This window comes from Asterias amurensis, chromosome 2 (assembly GCF_032118995.1).
Source record: "Asterias amurensis chromosome 2, ASM3211899v1".
Lineage (NCBI taxonomy): Eukaryota > Metazoa > Echinodermata > Asteroidea > Forcipulatida > Asteriidae > Asterias > Asterias amurensis.
The window spans coordinates 3,266,744-3,291,313 of record NC_092649.1 but is presented as its reverse complement, the minus strand read 5'-3'; the positions used below and the strand labels follow the sequence as shown (position 1 = coordinate 3,291,313).

General features: G+C 38.2%; 1 protein-coding gene across 3 annotated transcripts in view; it reads left to right on the top strand.

Moving 5' to 3' along the window:
• The first annotated feature begins 464 nt into the window (after positions 1-464).
• Positions 465-24,570, top strand: part of LOC139953479 (suppressor of tumorigenicity 7 protein homolog) — a 43,896-nt gene continuing 19,790 nt past the window's right edge. For 2 of the 3 annotated variants that reach the window (XM_071952913.1, XM_071952911.1), the window contains exons 1-3: positions 465-646; positions 20,536-20,618; positions 22,334-22,463. In XM_071952913.1, coding sequence (XP_071809014.1) covers positions 484-646; positions 20,536-20,618; positions 22,334-22,463 — 376 coding nt within the window. In that variant the 5' untranslated portion in view covers positions 465-483. Of the gene's footprint in view, positions 647-10,275; positions 10,808-20,535; positions 20,619-22,333; positions 22,464-24,570 lie in introns of those variants that run through there. The other variant, XM_071952921.1, reaches the window with a different exon arrangement.

Here is a 24,570-nt window from a genome sequence, read left to right as displayed (position 1 = left end):
ACATTTGCAGAAAATGTTGAATTTTGTTGAAACATCTGTTTTTACGATTGAGTGTTTTACTAACGTTCGGCCGACCATGCCAACCAACGGTTTGTTTATCAACAAAAGAAAGGTCTATAACGACTTGTCATCAAGTGGGGAGGGGCGCAGAATCTCCGTCCACACAGGGCTTAATAGGAAATACAAAGCCTGTATGAGCTTTCGCTGCAGCAGCAAAAGTATTCTTTGAGCACAAGAAAACGGCTATGAGTTTAGCCCCCCCCCCCCCCTCCCCCTCCCCATACACTACAGCCATGAGGCACACACGCACGTGGTACACTTCTTGCCGTGAACTTTTCGTACAGCGCCCGCTGTGGTTAGAAATTGTTTATTTTTTAAGGAACTACATCAACTGGTTCCCAAAACCAGTTTGAGGCTTTAGTACTGGCAGGTGCATTGAACTCACAAGCATAGCGCCTGGGTACCATCTTACACAAACATAACATGGCGGGTGTAGAGGCAGTCGTAGCGCCGTCAAGATCGGAAAAACTGAAGGGCGTTTTGAATTGGATTTGGACCTATTTGTGGGCAATTTGGTTCTTTTTGGTGGTGTTTCTTATCTACGTGCTTCGTATTCCACTAAAGCTCAGCGAGAATATGAACCTAGGTGAGTATTTCGCTGCTGAAAGGGTTGTGCATCTTTGCCAACTTTCATGAATTTCTCACTCCCTCATTTTCGTGTCCACCGGCAATGCACTCGAGCAAGCAAAACTTTTATTAGTAAATAAAATGAAACCGAGTGAAGTGAAGCACTGTAATTTAAAGCAAGCATGACATAAGCTATATAGGGATTGAGCTACACACTAACGTCCTGGGTACTATAATAATGCTACTTTGTTTACAATGCAAAACGTTATTTTTAATTTAATTAAGTAAAATTGTCTTTATTTATATTTTAAAATTTAATTAAATTAATAAGCCACTTGCATCTTGCATTGCTGTACTCTCCCATAAGCATTGCTGCTGCCCTGGAGAGGGTGGGTTGCAATTTCCATTTGTGCTTGTGCTTTCAAGATGGTGCTTATAAGATGGTGATAATGCGTATAGACGTGTCGGACGTAGGCACTATGTCTTTGAGGGATCGAAGTTCAACAATAATCTTTCAAAGTCTGGACGACTACTGCGCCCACAGATTACTCTTCTGGCGTCCACCCCCCACTGCCTACAATATAAGTTTGTTTCAAGTTTACATCACCAATCCTTCTCGTCCTTTGGCTCCGGGAGTCTCTCCCCTTCAGCCGGGTGTTCCGGGTGTAGCGACGTGTCTCCTCCCCACGCACCCACCTCCACTGAACCCTCTCAAGGCTGATGTATCGTAATCTCTACTCCATACTGGGAGCCCTGAAATATTACCCAAAATACTTATAAATAATACAGGTTCTGCTGAGTTACATTGTCTCACTTTACAATACAAAAATAATTTGGATCGGCCGCCCATCAAACAAACTCGCCATCACTTGTATACTTAACATCAAATTTACACTTTGGTTGCAATAATCAGCACTCTTACGAATTTTCCGTAAAAACACTGAGGGTGCCTGACTACAAGTAGACGTTTGAGGGGGTACGTCTCTGGTCAAAGGTCATCTTACAGGCCGATCGGAAAATTCATGAACGTCGCGCGGAAGTAAATTACAGACAAGGAAAAATTACATCGCTGGAGATTTGAAAAACTGATTACTCTGATAGTTGACCAGCAATCATTGTCACAAAATAACTATTATTTATAAGCAAGGTTGTAGCTAGGGCAAATTGGATGCCGGCTAATTTTGTCGAGAGCATAGTCGAGAGGGTGGGTGTACATGTAGGGGCAGCGTAGCGCCTCACAACCCGGCTTCTTTGGAAGCTGAAGATTTTTAGGTTTTGTTTAAGCTTTGATGGGTTCCCCAGGCTCTCTCTTGCCTATTTGTGCCTTGACATAGCCATTGTCAAAGGAAAAAACATGTCCAGGGAGCCATAGAAAATAAATACTTATTAAGTTTTAAAGTAAAATGTTAGGGTAAAATAAATAAAATTAATATTCTGTTTACGATTTAAATCCCATCTCAAAATAGGGTAGGTAGACTACTAGGCAGAATTTTTGAGTGTTGAATTTATCAATTGAAAAGCTTGCAGTTGCATATATTCATCAGAAGGCAATGCAGAGTGGAGAGACAAGTTCAGAAACACAGGATGACGGGACACATGTCCGATCACTGCCGCAAAATCTAGACTATTCCATTTCAAAAAGGAGCACATTAGTAAAATAGAAAAGCCATGTTTCACTGAGTTGTATTCATTGACAATTTCTCAACGAAGTGCATTCAATAAACTCAAAAATTGATTCTTGTCTTTTCCTTTTTTTTTTTCCAACAAGTATTAATAGACAGGAAAATCATCTAAATAAAATTCTAAATAAAAATTTAATGCAACTTCGACGACTCCACCAACATGGTCCGCCCATCAGAATAACTTTGTTTTCAACCGCCCGCCGGGCGAGTCAACCAAAATTCTTGATCGCCCGCAGGTTTTTTTCACTAGCCTGCTGCATGTATGGTACAAAAAAAATTGAAACTAAAAAAAAATATTTAAAAAAACACGGAAGTGAAGTCCCTAAAATTGGACGACTTTATCTCTTAATTTATGCCCTAAATTATCAACAACCATTTGAATGAACTTGTTGTTTGAGAATTGTTTGTTTTGAACATGTTCTGATATCCGTTTGCAACAAAATCTTCGTGAATCAACGATCGGTCAACAACACACATTGAGAAATAATTCAATGAACTTTGGCCAGCAACGCCCTCTGTTGGCAGAAGTTGTCCATGTTACTAGAACTCCTCCAAGGCTGTGCATTGTGCATACAGTCTGCAGGCGTGATGCACAACGTTCGCCAATTCTTTACTCCGTTCGTGAGCGTGTGTTGTGAAGAAGGCTAGCCAAGAAGATCATGAATATGGATTTATTAACAGCCATCAATGGCCAATCACAGCGTGCGGAATCTTGGTTAAGATGGACTTCGGACTGTGTGTGTTATGTGCTAGGTGCATGCTGCATGAACCAGTGGGTGACCATGTGAGATATACCATGTGGTTTTTGTGCATCATGGATACTACACGCACGCCGGAGATTGTGCGTGCTTTTGTTCAGTACCCCATGAACTCGCAGCATTCAAGCGGCTTATTTTTAAGCAACAATCACGGAGAACATCGCGGTTTTAGAGAGAAAATTTTTTTGATTGTTTTTACAGAAATAAAATACACACCTAATTAGGAGTTTTTACAGGATTGTTTTCTTTATTTTTCACTTATTTCAATGGCATTTAAAACAGTTTCACATAAATTTATGCCGGTCGGAGTTTGATATTTTTTGTTGGATCCCCGGTCGGCAAAAAGCTGGGGCCGGTGATAGCCGACCGGCTCCGACCGTGGTAGCTACAACCTTGTTTATAAGTGTTTTCTTTGTATTTTTTTGGACTTATTGAATGTCTTAAAAATTGGTTAACTCACATGTTTCTTAATGTTGACGCACCGAAAATTATTGATTTTTTATTTATTTTTTTATTGTCGGACTTTGATTGTCTTTTGCTGTTAAATTATTTGTCAACATCCCCCACCACCTGCGCATTCAAAAGTTAAATAAATGCCCTGCAAATGAAATTTTTATCATTTAAATACCTCAATTATCTAACAGGTTGTTAGGGGTTGCCCTTAATTTTTTTTTTCAACTGGCCAGCAGGACCAGTTGGCTTGATTTTTCACTGGTCCGCCAGGTTTTTGACTGGTTCGTCAATTTTTTTATATTTTTTTTTAACTAATAGTAACTGCTCGATTTCCGATCGTCGCTATTTCAAAATTCAACATGAATTGCAATGTCAACTTAACTGCACAGGCTGGAGGCCATACTTTAATTTATGTGTACCAAGTTATTGTGTTCGTAAGGGGGCTCATTAATTTTAGAATATTTTTTCTTTAAAAATGTAATAACAATAATATTATTAAAATTAATTCAAAAACAGGTCAAATTATTTGTCAGAGCAAATTGGAAAATTTAATATGATCTTTATTTAGGTAGTTTTTTATAGTCCACGGTTTATTGTAAGCACTCGACATCGAAGTATTCCTAAGTAAGAAGAACTTTTTTATGAAAACAAATTAGTGTTTTTAACTTTTACTAAACAAAACAAAAACACTTTAAAACCGACTGTTAAAATATCATTAACTTTTTATGTATTGCCTTCAAATCTACGGTGGGGAGGGTTATGTGCGATCGCTCAAGTTATTTTATCATGTATAAACATTGCCTATTATTGTAGTTTTAATAAGTATTCATAAACATAATTTATCGTACCGAAGTTCCCAAAATATCCCATTTTCGTCCAGAAAACCCCCCAATAAAAAGTAGACATCAAAATAGTTGCAACATCCATGAAGGAGCATGTTTTACGGTATTTTTTTCAATTATGGTGTATGGAATGGTCCGGTGCCAATCGTCTGTTTTGTGAACAAAATTTTCCTTTAAAAAACGTTTTTAAAAGCAGCAAAAACAACTGTGCCTTTGTTTAACACATGCATTCTAGAACCCAAGTCTTTCTTGAAATCAACCCGCAAAAAAACCCCAAACAACCGCGCATTATATGTGACCAATAAAACCATGGAGCAATAAACTAGATCGCCCACCAATCGCCCCGCAAAAAAAACAAGCCCCAAATAACAACAAATTTTTTTTAGCTCATGAATCCTTTTAGCTCATCCAGAGTATCCTAACTTGGTAATTTTTGTTGAATGAAGCCTCACCGTCTCGCATCGTTTTTTGTAAACACGCAAGACTCTTATTCCCACACGGAAATCTGCTCCGTTGACGACCATGCTGCTTGACTGATTGTGTTTTGCTTTGTGGTCTTTTGTCAAGACGATTGAAGCTAGTTTTATAAGCTATCGCGTCTATTCTCAGGCTATCGAATATTCTGAAACTCCCTCTAGCGTTCAATATTTCTTACCCTTTTTGCCACACGTGAACTAACAACGAAGACTACAAGCCTTTGCGTAGCATGATGGGATTTTGCACTGTGTATGCGTTATCGTCAGAAGTTTGCCAGCGTTCAGTGGCACTTCGAGTGATTTTTTTACGTTTTATCCAAACCTTGAGTGAATGTTTTTACGTTGTATTCGAGCATAAAAATAGTTTTAAAAATAGACATAGTTCTGTAGTACTGCTGCCGATATTTTTGACTGGTCAGCCGGACCAGTTGGCAAGGTGTTTCAGCTGGTCCGCCGCGATTTCTACTGGCATTTGGCCAGCGGACTAGCGTTAAGGTTGAACGCTTGTTGTTGAGGTCTGTCAAAAATGCCAACGTCAGGAATTCAAAATCTTCTACCTTGATTTGTTTGAAAGGCCAGCCGTCGATTTTACAAAGAGTTAGGACTCGTCTTATCTGGAGTTAGGACGAGTAACTCTTCCTAACTTAGGATTAATCTTGAGGTCTCGCATGCTACAGTGCAGGGTTGGGACTCGTCCTAAGTCCTAAGATTAGTCTTAAGTTAGGAAGAGTTTTGTGAATTCGATGGCTGGGCTGTCAAAATTGTGTATAATATCTCGCGAGGTACCTCTTAGTTTATTACAATGTATAAATAAACAAAATAGCTTTCACTTATGAAAATATCAGGGGTCCGAATTTCAGACTTATAAATGGTCCACATAATAAAGAAGATGCCAATAGAATATCAGGGTCCGAACTTCAGACTTATTAATGGTCCACAAAATAAAGAAGATGCATTATCCTGTAAATCACGTCGAAATTTGGTTGGTAATACTGTTTTTATCAAGGAAGAAATTTCATGCTTAGAAGCAAATTTTTGGTGCTTAGCAGCTCTATGAAATTGGGCCCTGGATGACAAAACCGCACAATCACAGACTTGGAACCAAGATACATGTTTGTAGCATTGTTGTTAACAGTGAAATCATGGTATGACTATGACTCTACACTCTATTTGGGTCGCACTAAAAGCCAATCAACTGCTGATAATTTGTTTTTAAATGCACTTTAAAGCAACGTGTGGAAGAGTCATACTTTTATATCACTTTCTACATGTATCTCTTGAAAGAGGTGTATGACAGAGACTTCATCCCCGTTGTACTAGGCTTCTCCTGCCGTATAAGCCTGTTTGTAACTACATAAGGTCCAGTGATGCCAACTTGCTTGCCGTTCCACCTTCAAGGTTGAAAGCTTACATGTAATGGGGATAGAAGTGTCTCGGTTGCAGCCATCACAACCTGAATTTTCTTCATTCAAATCCAATCTCAAAACTTACCTCTACAGTCAAGCCTACATGTACCATCAATTTTTCCCTTGGTCATATTTGAGCGCACTGAACAGTTTTTTTGTAGATACCAGCGCTCTGTAAGATTTATTAGGTGTTAGGGCCAACAGCCCGAAACACCTCTTATTTTTTCTTTTCTTTTTTTCTTTCTTACTTCTTAATACTTCTTAGGTGTTCGGGCACCAGCCCAAACAAATCATTGTTATTGTTTTTTTTTAATGTTTTTTTTAGAGGGATTCTTACAATCAATACACCATCGGAATTGTCATTTAAAACTCCGTAAACGGCTCGCAGACATGACCCCATTTTGACATTTACGTCCGGTTCAAAAGAGAGGTTGAACATTTCAAAAGTCATGTCTAAAGAACTATGTAAATCCCTCGTTGGTATGTATACATGTGCATAAACATTTTACACGTAGGCCTACACAGAGCGGTGCAGCAGAGTCACTCTTCAATGATCATCCCAAGAGCGCGAAAAAGCTTCGCGTACAATAGTCTGCGTTCAAGGTGTTTTCAACATACCCTTTCAGTTAGTCTCTTCTACAGTCAATATTTCATAAATTCATATTTCCTCAACCAGACAAGCTATTTTGTAGGCCTGGGCGAATTATTTGAATATCCGGTTAATGGCGAATAGGTTTTCCTATCCGTAACCACGAATGCCTTTTTTTTCTTAACCGGATATCCGCATAGGGCGCGAATACCTATTTACAAACCAGATAATTCTGTAATTACAACCGAGTAACCGGATATTCTTTAATATCCGAAAATCCGCGGACGTCGGGCGACAACTGATATCAATGTTTTCTCTGAATCCTTATGAAACTTCTATTAAGACAGCATAAAACAGCATATATTAAGTATTTAACTATGCTCACCTCCGTGAAGAGTTAAAACAATGACATTTCTGACGTATTTTGTTCAAAGATTACAAAAGTTTTCCTTCGTGTAGAGTCAATCACGATCAAAAGAAAAAGCAAATCGCCATCTTTAAATTAGATCCGGTCATTTTTATGAATGAACCGAGTGACACTGTCTAAAACTTTTTTTTTTTTTTTTAAATAGCGCCCTCTAGCGGCGAAAAAACTATTCGAATATCCGGTTAATTTCGGATAGTTGGCCAGTGGTGTCCGAATAAAAAATTTTCACTATTCGCCCAGCACTACTATTTTGACAATCTATACATCATATGAAAGGGCTTTACGTACTTCACAAAAATGGATGTTGGTGAACTTTTCTTGACCTTTTGACCTGTTTATTAAATCGGAAAGTGACTGTAAAATGCTTTGAAAAGGCTTTATTTAATGGCTTTTAGGTTGAAATATACACCTTTTGGAAAGTTTTGATGATTTATCATCACAGCATAAAAGTCTGGCAAAGGTCTGGTTTAAAAATATAGTATCGATGGGGTCACCAAACATACATGTACATGTAAGTGCGCCCTCTATCGGCAGATTAAAACATCTAAAAAATATACTTTTAGTAGAAGTCTGTGATAAATGTTTCATTATGGTATACATAGTTTCCTTCTTAATTAGCAATATATCTGTGGACGCTTAGATTGATGAAGTCATCAAGTGTCGCGTGGTATGCTTTAAAGGTGTTTTTTCAAAGTTGTGTGTCTGCCAAACCAAAAGTTTGACCGAGGTGCAACTTGGTGTATTGTTAGTCAAGTACAATACATGTACCTGCTTGAAATTGCAGTGACGTTATGATGACGTCATCATGGTGTTTTTGTTGAAAATTGTTGTAAATTCGGCCATATCTTGAGAACAAAGCAACTATCACACTATACAATTGTTGCACGCTGTGATGGGGTCCATGGCGTTTTGTACACGCAAAGGGAGGAAATGGCACCCGAGGCAAGATCCAACCAAGATGTAGCAGAAATTTTCAAAGGGTTGTACAAAAAGTCTGGCAGTGCTGTGTTTGAAACATGAGGAACTTTGTAAAGATCATTGTATGTAAATTAAAAAATGTAGGCCCTAGGGGAACACATTTATAAAAAAAAAATCCTTGAAGCTAATAAGGGTAAAAAAAAGAAAGAAGTGATGACGGTAACCTAACCGATTTTCTTTTTCAGCTTAATTTACAAACATTTTGTGAGAGTCTGTATAATTTAAAGTTAGAATTTTCCCACACTCCATATTTACCTACCAGCAACGTCTTTGCAAGCCTAATGTGAGTTTTAAAAGTATGTTGGAGGCCTTTGGTGCTTTTTTGAGTACCGTTACTTTGATTTGTCACCCGCTGTTTTGGGTTGATCTTAAAGAGCTAATAAAGGATGATCTCAATATTTCAACTATTACCTTTTTATGGCTAAATAGATATCGTACATTGTAGATACCGGTTAATAACCATTTTACTCTCAAAATTTGCCTTTAGTAACAAATAACTCGAGTCTAAAATGCACCCGGCCGCGCGGCTTTTTCAGCCGAGGGTCAAAAACTGCTTATTATAATGACCCCTTGACGCCAGTGACGATATTCCCCTAATTGGGTGTGAATTTCCAAAACAATAATAAAGAGTAATAACAGTATTTATAGCACGCCTTTTCCAAAGGTTACAAAGCGCCAAATGATACAAGTCTTATCTCGAGTAGCCTAGCCTCAGGTTTTTAATATCTCCTTGGACTAGTCTTAAGTCGGGACTAGTCCTAAAGTAGGGACTAGTCCTAAAGTCAGGACTAAACCTAAAGGCAGGACCAGTCCTAAGTTCTTTGTGAAATCAACCCCAGGGTCCAGGGCCCACTTTTCAAGAAACTCTCCACTAGATCGATATACTTGCAGAATAGCAATGGTTTGTCTAGACCAAAAATAATTTGTTTTGCTAAAGGTTTAATTTACGTGATACTAAGGTGGGAAGATGGGGTCTTCTTTTTGCCGTCCAAGTTTTATCTTGTTTATATCCGTTAGAACAGGTTAGTTTTTTTTTTTACAAGCTAAGTGCCAACTTTTGTCAAGTCTTGTTCATGTTTGTATTTTATCCTTGGAAGTATTTTGAGAGGGCTGTGCCCAAATTATATGGACTACTTCGTGAAATGGGTCACCCTCGTTAAAGATGGTTCCGTTGAAATGAAAACATTTATTTGAATTTGTTTTGAGCAGTTTCATACCCATGCATTGTATTACCATTTTTAAAACCCTAGAACCATGTTTTGCTATACTTCTCCTTGACTAAAGGACTGTACAAGTAGACTGATAATGCTTTGTAAAATACAAACGGGATCGAGAACACCAAGGAATTATTTCTTCCAGCAATTTTGCGGACGTGTAGCAAAATATTTGGACTTGACATTTGTTGTGCCAAGACTGTGTGCAACTATATGATGATTTTGAGTAGCAGCTGGTATTTTATGTAGCATTTTGCTAGGAATAATACATAAAATCAGAGTTTGATAGTTTGGTTGCTCAGCTTGTCTTACTTTGCTCTTTGATGTATAATTACTGGTGTTTTATTTTGATAGAGTGAGGAAGGATCGCGTCATATACAATGCAAATCAGGACACGTTCATAACAGTGACCAGAAACATTTAGGTTTTAGATGTTGATGGCTGATAAATGCAAGTGAATACTGCCCTCTTTGTTCTCATCTGTCTAGCCCAGCAATCCCACAGCCCCTCTATGAAACAGGAAGTGTAGCAGTAGCAGTCTGTCTGTTGTCTGCCACCCCCCCCCCCCCTCATTCTCATTGGGATTCCCCCATAGAATGGAATCACCCAATTAACATACCTAAGACCTGTTTCAATTGGTGTGTTGGTCTGTGCATAAATCTGGGTCACATCATTATGCACAGTCTGCTGGCTGGAGGTAACTGTTAATGGTATCAACCCTTCAATGCTGTATGCACACAAAAGCCCTTCTGTGACCACAGCTGCCAAGCAATGTAGCTCTATGGTATACTGTACATTATACATGCCTCACGTTTTGTAACTCCACATGTGCATTGATGGTGAATGTATGGGGAGACGCGACGACACGTACAGTAGCCTATACCATTATTGTAATGCCTTGCATGTTAGATTTAATTATTCATTGTTGATCTGGAATTAGCGTGTTTACATGTTGTCAGATAAAGTCATCAGCATGCAAATTATTGATCAATTGTAAAATGGGGGGTGGGGGTGATTAATTGTAGTGCAAGCGCAAGATTTCTGACCATTTCATGACAGCCAGTGTGCGCCTGGAGTTGGACCACATTTAACATATCATCATCAGGCAAAAAGGTCGCCTCACCGTATTGCAGACAACACAATCTAGTTCTCTATTCCCCGTGCCGCCAGCGGCCGATTACACAGTGGTTCACAACAGATCGGGCAGTGTGCTTGTACGTGTGAAAACTGATGCCGGGATACTAATCTGGGGCCCTTCCATATGTCACTAGTGTTCATCTTGATTTAACCAGCTGTAGCGTTCCTACCTCTTGGAAATAATTGTAGCCAGCCAGGCCTTTTGGCCACCATGAATGGTAAGAATCAAGTCCTCACGTTTGGTTTGTTTTTTTAAATCATATTGTTATTGTTTTCCTTTCATATTGTTTATAATACTTTTGTGTGCATTGAAATTGGATCTTCCCAAAAGGAGGAGGGAATACATACGTATGATCTTCCCCCATCACTCAATCTCGGAGTGTGATCTCCAGTTTGTCAAAATACGTTGTGATTAAATTCGTGGCATTAGATGTAATAATGTTAGCACATTGCACGGAGCATAATCTCTATTGTGTAATTTTAATATTTTTTACATTCATTGTACACTTTCCAGTATTGGTGTTTTTTTGTTTTTTTTTAAATGGGATAAAATCATGACAATATGTGTTTGGATTTTAGCAGTATCAGAATGATACATTATGACCAGCGTAAATGTTCAAATTATAATAAATTATCCTGGCATAGTCCTGTCGTATGTTCACTGTTGACCTAAGAGCACAACATTTAGTGAAACACAGAACGTGTACATTGCTACACATAACCTTTTTCTATAGGCCTACAAATGTTGTTTGTTGACCCCTGGTCATCAGCCATGTTTTTCCCCACAAATGAAGGGGTCGAAATCAACGTAAAAATGTTACCTAGCTAGCAGGAACAGTTTAGAAATGAATGTTTCTTGGCTGTCCCAAAATTTGTGGCTCATAAAAACTGTTCAGCAATGTTATGCCAGTTAAAAAGTAGCAGTGTGGCATCCCACCATCTGGCAGAAAGGCTGTTTAATATCATTGTGAATGGGTGACTTTCCACTTTAGCAATCACCGTGTGAAAAACCAAGTCCCCAAAACAGCTTTCCTCCGTAATTAGGCCTATGTTTTCAAATATTTAAAAAATTAATCGGTGGTTCTGATATATTATAATTTCTATGCATGTCCCCATTGTTGTGCGTCATTACAGATTTTTGTAAAGGTGTTTACTGTATCAATAACATGACAACATTCATTGTAAACAAAGAATGGTGTTTGTACGGGCAGAACTCTTCGGTAAGTAGTGTCATGAATTTGGGCCAATTTATTTTTCATTACACACCCAATCAGCACATTTACAAGGGGGCAATTCCACACCAAAGTGGACATCAACAAAATTAAATGCATCTCACAAAAACCAATAAGTTGTCAAATGAAAAACAACTTTTACTTTTAATGGTCAGGAACCATGACAACAATGTAAAACGTTTCTAAAAAAAAACACATAAGAATTGGTCACATGATGTATTGTCGGATCCCGACAAAAACTAATTTTGAGCACTTTTATTTCACTGCCACTAATAATTGGCGGACTTTTTCGAGCAATGGCTCAAATGAAATTTTGTAACTTTCTCGACCCCCATCAAAATACCTATTAAATTTTAAACCAAAATTTTGCGGTCAAATCGGCCAAAAATCTGACAAATAGCATCTTTAAAGGCAGTGGACACTAGTGGTAATTACTCAAAATAATTACTGGCATAAAACCTCAATTGGTAACGAGTAATGGGGAGAGGTTGATGGTACATGTATAAAACATTGTGAGAAACAGCTCCCTCTAAAGTGACATAGTTTTCGAGAAAGAAGTAACTTTCCACGAATTTGATTTCAAGACCTCAAGTTTAGAATTTGAGGTCTCGAAATCAACCATCTGAAAGCACACAACATCGTGTGACAAAGTTTTTTTTTCTTTTATATTTATTGCGCAACTCCGACGCCCAGTCGAGCATAAATTTTCACAGTTTTTTTATTTTATGCATATGTTGATATACACCACGTGAGAAGACTGGTCTTTGATAATTGCCAATAGTGTCCACTGTCTTTAAGGGTGTAGGGGGCAAGTGTCTCCTTGTTAAAAGCACCTCTTTTTGTAACTTGAAAGCTGTGTAGATCAGTTGGTAGGGCGCTGTTACATCAGTAATCCTAAGGACTTTGGTTCAAATCCCGCTCCATTTATTGTGGGTATTTTGTCAAACCCGCTCCTAGAAATTTCTGACTGGGACCATTTCAAGGGGCACCAAGGCAAGGACCAGGGAGGCCTCACTGAAGTCTCACTCTGGCACATGTCTGGCCTAAGATACATAAGATAAGATAAGATGAGAACTTTATTATCCCACACTGGGGAAATTAAAACTGGCCTTGATTTAAAGCCATTGGACCCTTTCGGTACAGAAAAAAAAAAAAAAGTTCACAGATTTACAAATAATTTACAGGGTTTACAGAAGGTAATGGTGAAAGACTTCTCTTGAAATATTAGTCCATGAAATGCTTTACTTTTTGAGAAAACGGTAAAACAATATAAATTCTCGTTAACGAGAATTACGGATTTGTTATAAACACATGTCATGACACGGCGAAACGCGCGAAAACAGGAGTGGGTTTTTCCGTTATTTTCTCCCGACTCCGATGTCCGATTGAGCCTAAATTTCCACAGGATTGTTATTTTGTATATAAGTTGTGATACACGAAGTGTGGGACTTGGACAATACTGTTTACCGAAAGTGTATAATGGCTTTAACAGTACAGACAAAAACACAAAAAATTGTATAACAATACACAGACTGATAAAATAATATAGAGGGGCCTTGCTAATTTAGTGATTGAAGTGGGTGGGGGGGGGAGGCCCTTGGCTAGACACTTGTACAACTCTTTTTAACCATGGAGCAAAAACTAGTTTATTGCTCCATGTTTTAACCCACCTCAGCTTACCATGTATCACTGTGTCACATAATCACAAAAGAAAGCTGGGTTGATCATGCTGATCTAATTCACATTTGATTAGATTTCCATTGATCAATGCCGATTGCAATTTTCATTTTATTCGATTTGGATCTTGACAAGGTTGATTTGAGCTGCGTGACATTTTCTGTAGCCTTGGAATTTTCTTCAAGTGTCGCTCAAACTCTCTGATGATTCTAAGTTTTTTGGGGGTTTTTTTTTAAATAAGAATTATTTATCAGCCAATGATGAAAGTTAAAAACCAAAAGCATTGGAAGTTGTAGTGCACCTTGAGCTCTCTAGCGATATAAGAAATGTCAGACTTTTGTCTGAATTCAGACCCTTTCCAAAGTCTTCCCGGTAAACAAATCAAGCGGTATGTTTCTCCAAATCAAAAAAGTCGTGCTCTTTGATCAATTTCTCCAAACATCGAGGATGCTGTTTCCAAACGCTCCTTGGAATTTTTACTTCAGATGGGATTTTAATAACTCCCGGGGTTATCAGAAGGTTGAATTGTCATCATTCTGGATCTCGGCTTCAGAGTTTTTTTTTGTCAGAGTGACTCATCACTGTTCTAAACCCTACAGAATTTACTTCATGCAGACGTTTTACAATTTGATGATTGTCAGCGTTTGTATATTATCTGGTAATTAAACCGAGGGACCCTCAAAATAACTAGCACTGTGATCAGTAGGACTAAAGATACATGTGTGGAGAAGATGATTCAGTTTTAGAGGTGGGAGAACAACCACAGATTGTGTTCTCCAACTTTGAAAATCATGGTAAGCACTTTGGGGGACCAGTGTACTTAAAGCGCAAACTATGAAATAAATGAACAAGCATAAAAAAGGTGGTGTAACCGAACACCATACACAACAGTAAATACAATGCAATGACTTGAATATGTACCTCTACTAAAGGTCTACATTTGTTTGTAAGACGTGGCTAGTATCCGTTTTCAAAACCACAAATATCTGTTTCTTGTGTATCAATATGGTGAACCTTACTCCGGTAGTGCTTTCAAGAAATCATTGTGATGATCACTTTTCATCCCTGTGTAAAATCTGTTTTTATCCTTTCCTTCCTCCATGTACATTCTTATTTTAAAATAGAAGCTACACAGTGCACATTGTGTAGCTACTTCCTCGTGTACTGTGTGAGGCACATTTAAAGATGCTATGTCAGATTTTTGGCCGATTTGACCCCAACATTTTGATTTAGGTATTTTGATGGGGGTCGAGAAAGTTACAAGCTTTCATTTGAGCCATTGCTCGAATTATTAGTAGCAGGGAAATAAAGTGCTCAAAATTAGTTTTTGCCGGGATCCCGACAATATATCACGTGACCAATCCTTATGTGGTTTACAAGAAACGTTTTAAAGTTTTGTCATGGTTCCTGACCATTAAAAGTAAAAGAGCTGGTGATACTCTTTGAAATACCATTCACTCAAAAAATTATATTTTTTAATGTTTGGGGCCAAAAATCTGACATACCATCCTATCTTTAAGACAAAGCTCCACAAGGCTTGGATGAGCACCATAACTATTGGTACAATAATTGTCAAAGACCAGTCCTCTCACTTGCTGTATCTCAACATATACATGTACATGTATGTATGCATCAAATACAATTTGGGCTCAATTGGTCGTCGGAGTTGCGAGATATTAATGAAAGAAAAAACACCATTGTCACTCGAAGTTGTGTGCTTTTAGATGGTTGATTTTGAGACCTCAAATTTTAAATATGAGGTTTCGAAATCAAATTCATGGAAAATGACTTCTTTCTCGAAAACTATCACTTCAGAGGGAGCTGTTTCACACAATGTTTTATTATTTAAGCCTCTCCCCATTACTTGTTACCAAGTATTAGCAAGGTTTTATGCTAATAATTATTTTGAGTAATTACCAATAGTGTCCACTGCCTTTAACTGCTAGAATTGATGAATTGCACACCGTCTCCATGTAGGCTGACAGCTGTCATGTGTGACGCCAGTAGTGCAAGGGGGTCAACAGAAAAACTGATTAAATTGATTGTTTGGGATTTATTCTTTATCAGGCCGGATGTATTGATTTGTATTAATTATTTTTGATGCATACAATACGTATTGATCCTCAGATGTCCAGTGATGTAAACCAAAATGATATTTATAAATGTGTCTAAAATTCACCTTGATGGGTACAAAAAAATATTACTTAGAAAATTTATCTGAACATGGCGGGAGACTTTGCAAGCTTTTTTTTTTTTTTTTTTTTTTTTTTATGCAAGTGGCCTGACACACACACAAGGCCTGAAGGTCACTTCAAGGTGTGGGCTACAATTATATTTTCCAGAGGCCGTTGCCATCTACTCCTAGGGCTGAAACAGGGTTACCCCTTTCACAGTCCATACGGATGTAGGCTTGGGTGTCATCAATACGAAGCCTGGCCGGTAGAGCAGAAAGCACTACTGTACCTCCCCAATTTTATGTAGCAAGTGTCACGACCCGGATCCTAACCCACACCCCGCTGATTAAACACCAGTGCTTGAATCCGGTAATCCGGTGCTCTTAACCGCTCGGCCATGACACTGCCAAGAGCTATAAGGTTTGCGGATAAAAGAGGACCAAATAAATATCTACAGATAAATTGAACTTTGGAGAAGGCTACACCGAGGAGGAATTTTTGTTTGTCCTGTTACCGAAAGGCTCACAATTAAAAATAAACCATAATAAAATCAAAGATTTAAAAACTCCCACACCACCCAATGCTTTCTGAAAGGATTTGGGTACTTTTCCAAAATGTCCATAGAGTTACATTAAACTTACAGGGTTTGAAGATAATGATAGTGGAAAGCTTCCCTTCAAATATTACTTACTGAGGTGCTGTATTTTTTTAGAAACGACTAAAACAATGTCATGAAAATACGTTTGTGAATGCTTTAAATAATTTTTCGTCTCATGAGACGAAAATTATTTTCATGACATTGTTTTACTCATTTCCCCAAAACTACAGCACCTCAGCATGTAATATTTTCAGGGAAGCTTTCCACTATCATTATCTTCAAACTGTGTAAGTTTAATGTAAATCTGTGGACATTGTGTTTTTTGTCCTACAAAAAATACATACACCCTTTAAAAAGGAAAGTTTCAAGTTTTTGTACTGTGAATAACATGATTTACAGAGACTGAATTCACCAACATTTTTTAAACTGAAGCATAAAATGTTGACTGAGGGAGTCTGTCTGATGAGGGGAGTCTGTTGCTATTGTCAGCCCTTTAAGTAGTGAGCAAACTTTACAGCAGTGTTTGCACTGCGCTGGAAATTTTCATTAAACCAAGGCCCAGACGTGTGTTGTGTACCCGCTGAGTCAATTGTTGATAAATTAATGATTGATACACGCCCACAATGCTGTAATGAGAATTTCCTGTCAGATTTCATTTCAGTCGAAACCTCATCAACAAAAATTGTGTGTATTTTTTTATGGCTCATTTTGTAATTCTGTACGCGTTTTAAAGAGTCTTCTCTAAGTTTATTTCAAATAATAGTTAGTAACTACATTGTACATGCATGGAGGATTCTTCCTCCGTGGTACATGTGTACAGTAGTAGTCAATTTAAAAATCTACATGTACATAGTGAATTGACCAAAGTGACTTTATATTTTTTTATAAATATTTTTACTTAAATTAATATTCATAAATACCTCGGACAGTTTTGCTATTCCTATGGTGGAGAGCGCGTCATGTAGGGTCGTTAAACCGTTGATAATCACCAGTGTTTATAACCGGTTGTGAGCGGGACAGTTTCTTCATTCCTATTGGTCGAGGGCAACGGCTGTAACAGTTGTGCCACATCACGCGATATGCGCACAGCATTCCCTTATAAGGAGTTGTTTACCCGATCCCCCGAGGACCTTACCGTTTCATAGCTGGAGGGGTGTTGGGTTGAAAGAAATCATTGACCAATTATAAATATTGCATTTATTTTACTTTTTGACCAAAAAGTGTTGGTGTTTTTTAACCGAAAAGGTATTTATGAATGGGAATCAAAGTGTGTTGAATCAGTTTTCAACTAGTGGTTTAAACCCGCCGAGGCCTGGTTCTTGATAACTTACCTCGACTTCGTCTCGGTAAAGTTATCAAGAACCAGGCCTCGTTGGGTTTAAACCACTAGTTGAAAACCTCTTCACCACACATTGATTCCCTTATTAATAAATGGTAGGAGAGGAGAGTCTTTTTGAAAGCAGTACAGACATGCATTTAGGCCTAGTTGAGTTCCCAATACGTGTGGGAAGTTTATTCCATAGTCCAGGTGACCAAAGCTCGGTCACCAGCTTGAACTGTTACATCTGGGAGGTTCGGGGTCTAGAGTAAGGGAAACTCAGACCCTTGTACTGTTCATGTACTACATGGTCATTTTCGGGTATTGTCACATTTGATAAATCTTATCCTTACGTGGTTCAGTGCCCCTGTACCATTCCTGTAGCATAGTTGGAATGCAGAGGACTCCTTTAATTGTAACCTCTCCTGGTGTGGTGTACAATGTAACACGAGACGGCTCTTAACTGGCTCTGAGAAGCCTCTGTCCAAAGGCCATGTCAATACATAAAATTATGAATACGTAGAAATTGCCAGCTTTAGGAAGACATGCACAAGAAGCTGTGCACAAAACCTTCCGTTTATTGTTTAGCGCTTCACTCGGGTTCACCCTTGATTTCTGTGGTTTTGGGGTCCCCCCTCCCCTCAGCAACCAAACCCAGGAGGCTGTTGAATGCTGGAATGTTCTGGCAAGGTTTGTTTGGTATGATTTATTGGAAAACTAATCTGATGGCAACTGCCCATTATATTTGTTGTTTATATTTAGTACTTGTAGCACAATGATTTACTTGGGAGAATGGCCGCCCTGATTTGTGATTTAAAAGTCAATTGTTTCAAGTTGAAGGAGGTGAAATTTATACTGATTACAATGTACATGTATGAATTCCAAAATAAATATTTTGTATTCTCGATGCAAATTTAACATCTCTCATATCGTTGCGGTACCCGCTGCCAGAACTGATTCGAACTGCCTCTAGCTACCGGACAACTTCGGTAGTCTGTACATGTATGTAGTTGGTAAGACACTGGTCTATAATCGCAAGGGATGTGGGTTCGAATCCCACCCGAGTATTATGCCTGTGATATTTTTTTCACAGGGCTCTGGAATGTGCTGAGTACACACATCGGTGTAAGGGTAAAAACAAAAAAACTAATAATTCCAGTGTTACTATTAAATGTAGTCTACAAATAAGCAAATTAGTTGACAATTTTGTTGAACAGTGTGCAAATGTGGATGTATGTAGGCCGACATTGCACATAATATGTAGGCCTATCATGTACACAGTACATTGCACGTATGAAATGCACCATTAGCAAAACAAATGTAAACAATGTATGTACATGTACATGTAGGTCTACCACATGTACACGTAAGTAGTTTGGCCAAAGCATGCTGAATTGAAGCAAGGTCTTTGGAAGGGTTTCTACTTAGTGTGTTTGTCATGTTTAACTTGGTTTTATTAAAGGCCTTGACTTGCAATCTGGGACATTTCACATACAGTTTTTTTGTTGTTACAAGTTCCCCCAAAACAAGGCTAAAAAACTAGGTTAAAGACACTGGACACTATTGGTAATTGTCAAAGACCAGTCTTCTCACTTGGTGTATCTCAACATATGCATAAAATAACAAAGCTATACAAATTTAAGCCTGATTGGTCGTTGGAGTTGCGAAATAACTATGAAAGAAAAAACACCCTTGTCACACGAAGTTGTGTGCTTTCAGATGCTTGATTTCGAGACCTCAAATTCTAAACTTCGTGGAAAACTACTTCTTTCTCAAAAACTACGTCACTTCAGAGGGAGCTGTTTCTCACAATGTTTTATACTATCAACCTCTCCTCATTACTCGTAACCAAGAAAGGTTTCATGATAATAATTATTTTGAGTAATTACCAATAGTGTCCACTACCTTTAAGGGCTACAAGGGAGAAAACATAGAAATGTAGTAACACGGCTTTCTCTTGATGTTTTTTGTGATTTCTTTTTTTGAGTATTGACCGAAGCTTCGTTTACTAATTACAGTCACAATACCGATTTATCAATTGTCTCGATGTGAAAATGTCAAGCGTATGGAATTGGTTCTTCTTGCGATGACACCAATAAGCTTTTTTATTTTTAAAGCATTGGCTTCCGATGTCCAAGCCAGTTGCCCCCATGCCCTTGTTCTTTGGGGGCAGATTGAACCTACTGCTTTTAGGCCTTTGTCCTCCTCAGCTTTGCCCTCTCAACTTGTTGCCTTAGTCAATTATTGACTTTAGCTTGTGCAATAGTGTATTATCTGTTTTTATTGTTGAGAAGTTAAGTGAAATAATAGTAACTTTCTGTTGAAAAAGGACAACATTACACGAGCGGCACTTGCAGATGCGATCTCCAGATTAAAGATGCTATGTCAGATTTGTTGCCCCAAACATTCAAAAATAGATTTTTTTGAGTGAAATGTATTTCAAAGAGTATCACCCGCTCTAGCGAAAAAAAGTTTAACTTTTACTTTTAATGGTCAGGAACCATGACAAAAATTTAAAACATTTCTTATAAAACATGTAAGAATTGGTCATGTGATATATTGTCGGGATCCCGACAAAAACTAATTTTGAGCACTTTCGCTGCTACTAATAATTGGCATACTTTTTCGAGCAATGGCTCAATTGAAAGCTTGTAACTTTCTCGACCCCCATCAAAATACCTATTAAATTTTAAATCAAAATTTTTCGGTCAAATCGGCCAAAAATCTGACATAGCATCTTTAACTGTGCCTGCGCTTTACCAACTGAGCTATCAAGGCCAAATGTTGGCAGTCTGCCTTTTGTTCATCATCTTTGTTCGGGCTGTTTATAACCTTAAATATACAGTACTCTGGGCATGTTCAGATATTTGTTGATAATATTTATTTGACATATTTTTCATAGTGCCAATAAATTAAGTTGATGTTTCTCTGCTTGTCTATTTTACAGTGGCGATGTTCTTGAATACACTGACCCCAAAGTTCTATGTTGCTCTGACAGGGACATCTTCCCTCATTTCTGGACTCATCTTGGTAAGTTTTTAAGGGAAGTGGTAATTACTCACAAAATTGGTATATTAGTAATTGGTTATTACTCAAAATAATTATTAGCAGAAAAATTTACTTGGTAACGGGTTATGGGGAGCTGTTGACAGTACATGTATAAAACATTGTGAGAAACGGCTCCATGTGAAGTACGTGTAGTGTAGTTTTCATTTGATTTCAAGACCTCACAGAATTGGTTTGAGGTCTAGAAATCAAGCATCTGAATGTACACAACTTCAGTTGACAAGGGTGTTTTTTCTTTCATTATAATCTCGCAATTTCGACAACCATGAGCTCAAATTTTCCCAGGTTTATTATTTTTGTTAAGATACACCAAGTGAGAAGACTGGTCTTTGACAATTACCAATAGTGTCCAGTGTCTTTAAGGGAAAGTATACCCTTGATTTTTTGGAACTGTTCAATTGTTTCAATGAAGATGTTGATGCATACAATAAAACTAACCCACGAAAATTTTATTTCATAAGAAAGTCGAGTTTAAAATCCGAAGCGAATATGTCCAAAGCCAGAAGAATAATCCCTAATGCCATACACATTATGAGAAACCATATACTGACAGTAATGCTTTTTTACATACATTGTAATCTGTCATACATGTATTACAAGTGAAATGTGTACTAAAAAAGCTATTATTAGCTATTAAAGCTGCTGTACATTTAGCCTTCTAACCAAAAGTTTTTATTTCCATTAATTTTAAAAGCGATTGCTAAATGTATACTCTCCCTTTTCTCCTTTTTAAAATTATTTTCCTGCGTAAGGCTTAAAACAACTCTTGGTAAGGGGTTACATGCTGAAGGAACAACCAAGATTTATTGTGACTGATGACATCAGGGCACAATTTCATAGACCTGCTTTTCAAAATACAAAATAGCTAAGCACAAAACCATTACCAGCCCAAATGCCTTGCCACATCAACCATATGTGACTGGTATCCTGCTTATGTATTTTTGCTAAGCAGGGAACTTGCTAAGCAGAGAACTTGTTCATTTAGACTTTCTTTGGGTTTCATATTTAAGTTAAATTATGTTTATAAAGTCTTAATTTTCTATTGTATGATATTTTCATTTTGTGTAGACACCTTGATCGGTTTTCTGGAAGTGCGTGTTATAAACCCATATCATTGTTATTATTATAATTGGTAATTGTTATAGGAATATTGTTTGCTTGTTTACGCATCTCTATGAAACTTGGCCCAGGTGAATACATGTACATGGGTCCGAATCCCATCCGAGTAACATGCCTGTGATATTTTTTCACAGGACTCGGGGGAAAGTACTGAGTATACAGTGCTAACACACATCGGTGTATGGGTAAAATCCAAAATTAATATTCTTTATCCCCGATGCAAATTTAACATCTCAATTATTATCGTTGCGGTACCCGCTGCCAAAACATAGGATTCGAACTGGCTCTAGCTACCGGGCAACCTCGGTAGTCTAGTTGGTAAGACACTGCTCTAGAATTGCAAGGGTCGTGGGTTCAAATCCCACCCGAGTAACATGCCTGTGATATTTTTTCACAGGACTCGGGAAAGTACTGAGTATACAATGCTAACGCACATCGGTGTATGGGTAAAATCCTAAATTATTATTCCTCATCCCCCATGCAAGTTTAACATCTCTTATTGTATGTGGGTTGTTTGTTGCAATCTGACTTTTTTCTTCTTTTTCTTCCTGATGTTCTAGATATTTGAGTGGTGGTACTTCCGTAAGTATGGCACCTCATTCATAGAGCAGGTCTCCTTGAATCACCTTTCCCCATGGCTTGGAGGGTCGGATACCAGTGGCAGTGGCACCAACCAGCAGTCTCCACCTGGTAGGTTTCAGAGCAGGGCCCAATTTCATGCCTCTGCTTACCGCCGATTTTCTACGCTTATGAACCCCATTCTCCACTTACTGTGCAAGCACCGAATTTCTGCACTACATACTGTAAGTGAAGAACGCCTAGTGGAGTATGCACACGCACAAACACAAATACCCTGCTTAACCGTCAAAAATATACTTGACGTACATTGTACACGTAGGTGCGGAATTCTCTGCTCCAGTAAGCCCAGGTTTTTTGCTTTATGGTAAGCAAAGCCATGAAAACGTGGCCCAGATCTTTCGTCTTTGTTGTTTGTACAGTACAGTGTTACACTTATTTTTTTCCCACATGGATCACAAAAGGTCCAAGCAAGACAAGTTTCACTACTCAATAGACATGGCAGCTGTTGCTAATACCCCGTTCACACAACACTACGAAGATCATGCCAATCGTCCGATCTCAAAAAATGATCAAGTCGAGGTATGATCGCCGTCAAAATCCAGCAGTTTGGCAAATTGAAGACTCCGCCCAACTTAACTGCTTCTACGTAAAAAGTGTTTCTGTCTCGCTGCCATTATGATTACTGACGATTAAGGCTGCTTGCACAATAATGGCGTTCCCACGACTTTCCCGCTCATTGTTGGCTACGACCGGGCTACACTTACATTGTATTTTGAACACGTTCAACATCATCATCATCAGTCGACTGCACAGCAGGCGGACACAAGCTTTTCCCATTCTCTCCTGTCTCGTTTAACATAAGCGTGGGGAGAGAATGCAGCTTCCTGACCTATGTACATGTAGAAGATCCCACCCCGACCAAACCATGCTCATGGAGATCCTCCCACGTTTGGCCCACGATTGGCCACGCGCTTGCCCCCTGTTCCATTGTAGTAGAAGCAGTGTCTATGTGTGAACGGGGTATTAGGATGATGCTATGGGCCTCCTGTGCTTTAAATGTGGATACAATGAAAAGATTAAGCCAAAGCTGTAGCCACAGCCTATCGTTTGGAAAAGTAACCCCTCCCCAATGTTCATATACGTACTTAAAGGCACTGAACACCTTTGGTAATTATTAAAGACCAGTATTCTCACTTAGTGTAATGCATAAAATAACAAATAATATGTGAAAAGTTAGACTCAATTGGTCATCAAAATTGCAAGAGGATACTGAAAGAAGAACAAAAAATCAATTGCACATGTTGTGTGCTTTCAGATGCCTACAAAGTGCTTCAGGCCTCAAGTCTTTTAATATTTGAGTGAAAAATTACCTCTTGGTTTGCAGTTACACCATGTGGGTGTCTACTTGCCAGGTAGAGTTTGTTCTTTAGAGAACTGTCTTGCTACTGAATTCTACTACTGTACAGCGGAGTAGATTTTTTGGATTTTGAACTGACCTGCTTTTTTCCTGTGCGAAAAATATTGCCTAGCAAAAACAGTTACCAGTCAACACTAAGTTAACTTTATAGTTATGACTGTTGCCCCACTCATTTTTTGCTTGGCAAATAAATTTCTTGAGCAGTATTTTCTGCTTAACAGCTTTATGAAATTGGACCTATAAAGAAATTCAGTCAGTTAGCAATAAATATCTTTTTACCTCATGTATTTTCCCAGAAGTTACATGTACACGGTAATCCACACAATCCAATTAGTGGCTGTTTTTTCAATTTCTTTCCTATCCTAATTGGCTTTCCTAATTGGCTTCCGTAATGACTCTCTTTGGTACATGGATATATGGCCATGTTCAATGAGTACGCCATAGATCACTAACACACTTGTTATTAATGTCAACATCATGGGGAATACGGTAAGGGGTAGTATTATTAAGGGAATCAATGTGTGGTGAAGAGGTTTTCAACCAATGTTTTAAAGTCACCTGGAAATAGATTTTTTTTTTTTTTTTTCAAACATTAGAGTATAATAAATGGAGTAATTGTTTTTAACAATTTATATGTTTAAAAAAAATAAATAAAGCCGTGTAGGGGTGACTCCACCTACCCCTCTTGTGACGTCAATTGAGGCATACTTTGCCTCGATCGAACATAGAACACACTTACATGTACGTGCAAGTACATTCAAGTCCTAGTCGTGAGTGTGTACGTTTCGAAAAGGGTTATCT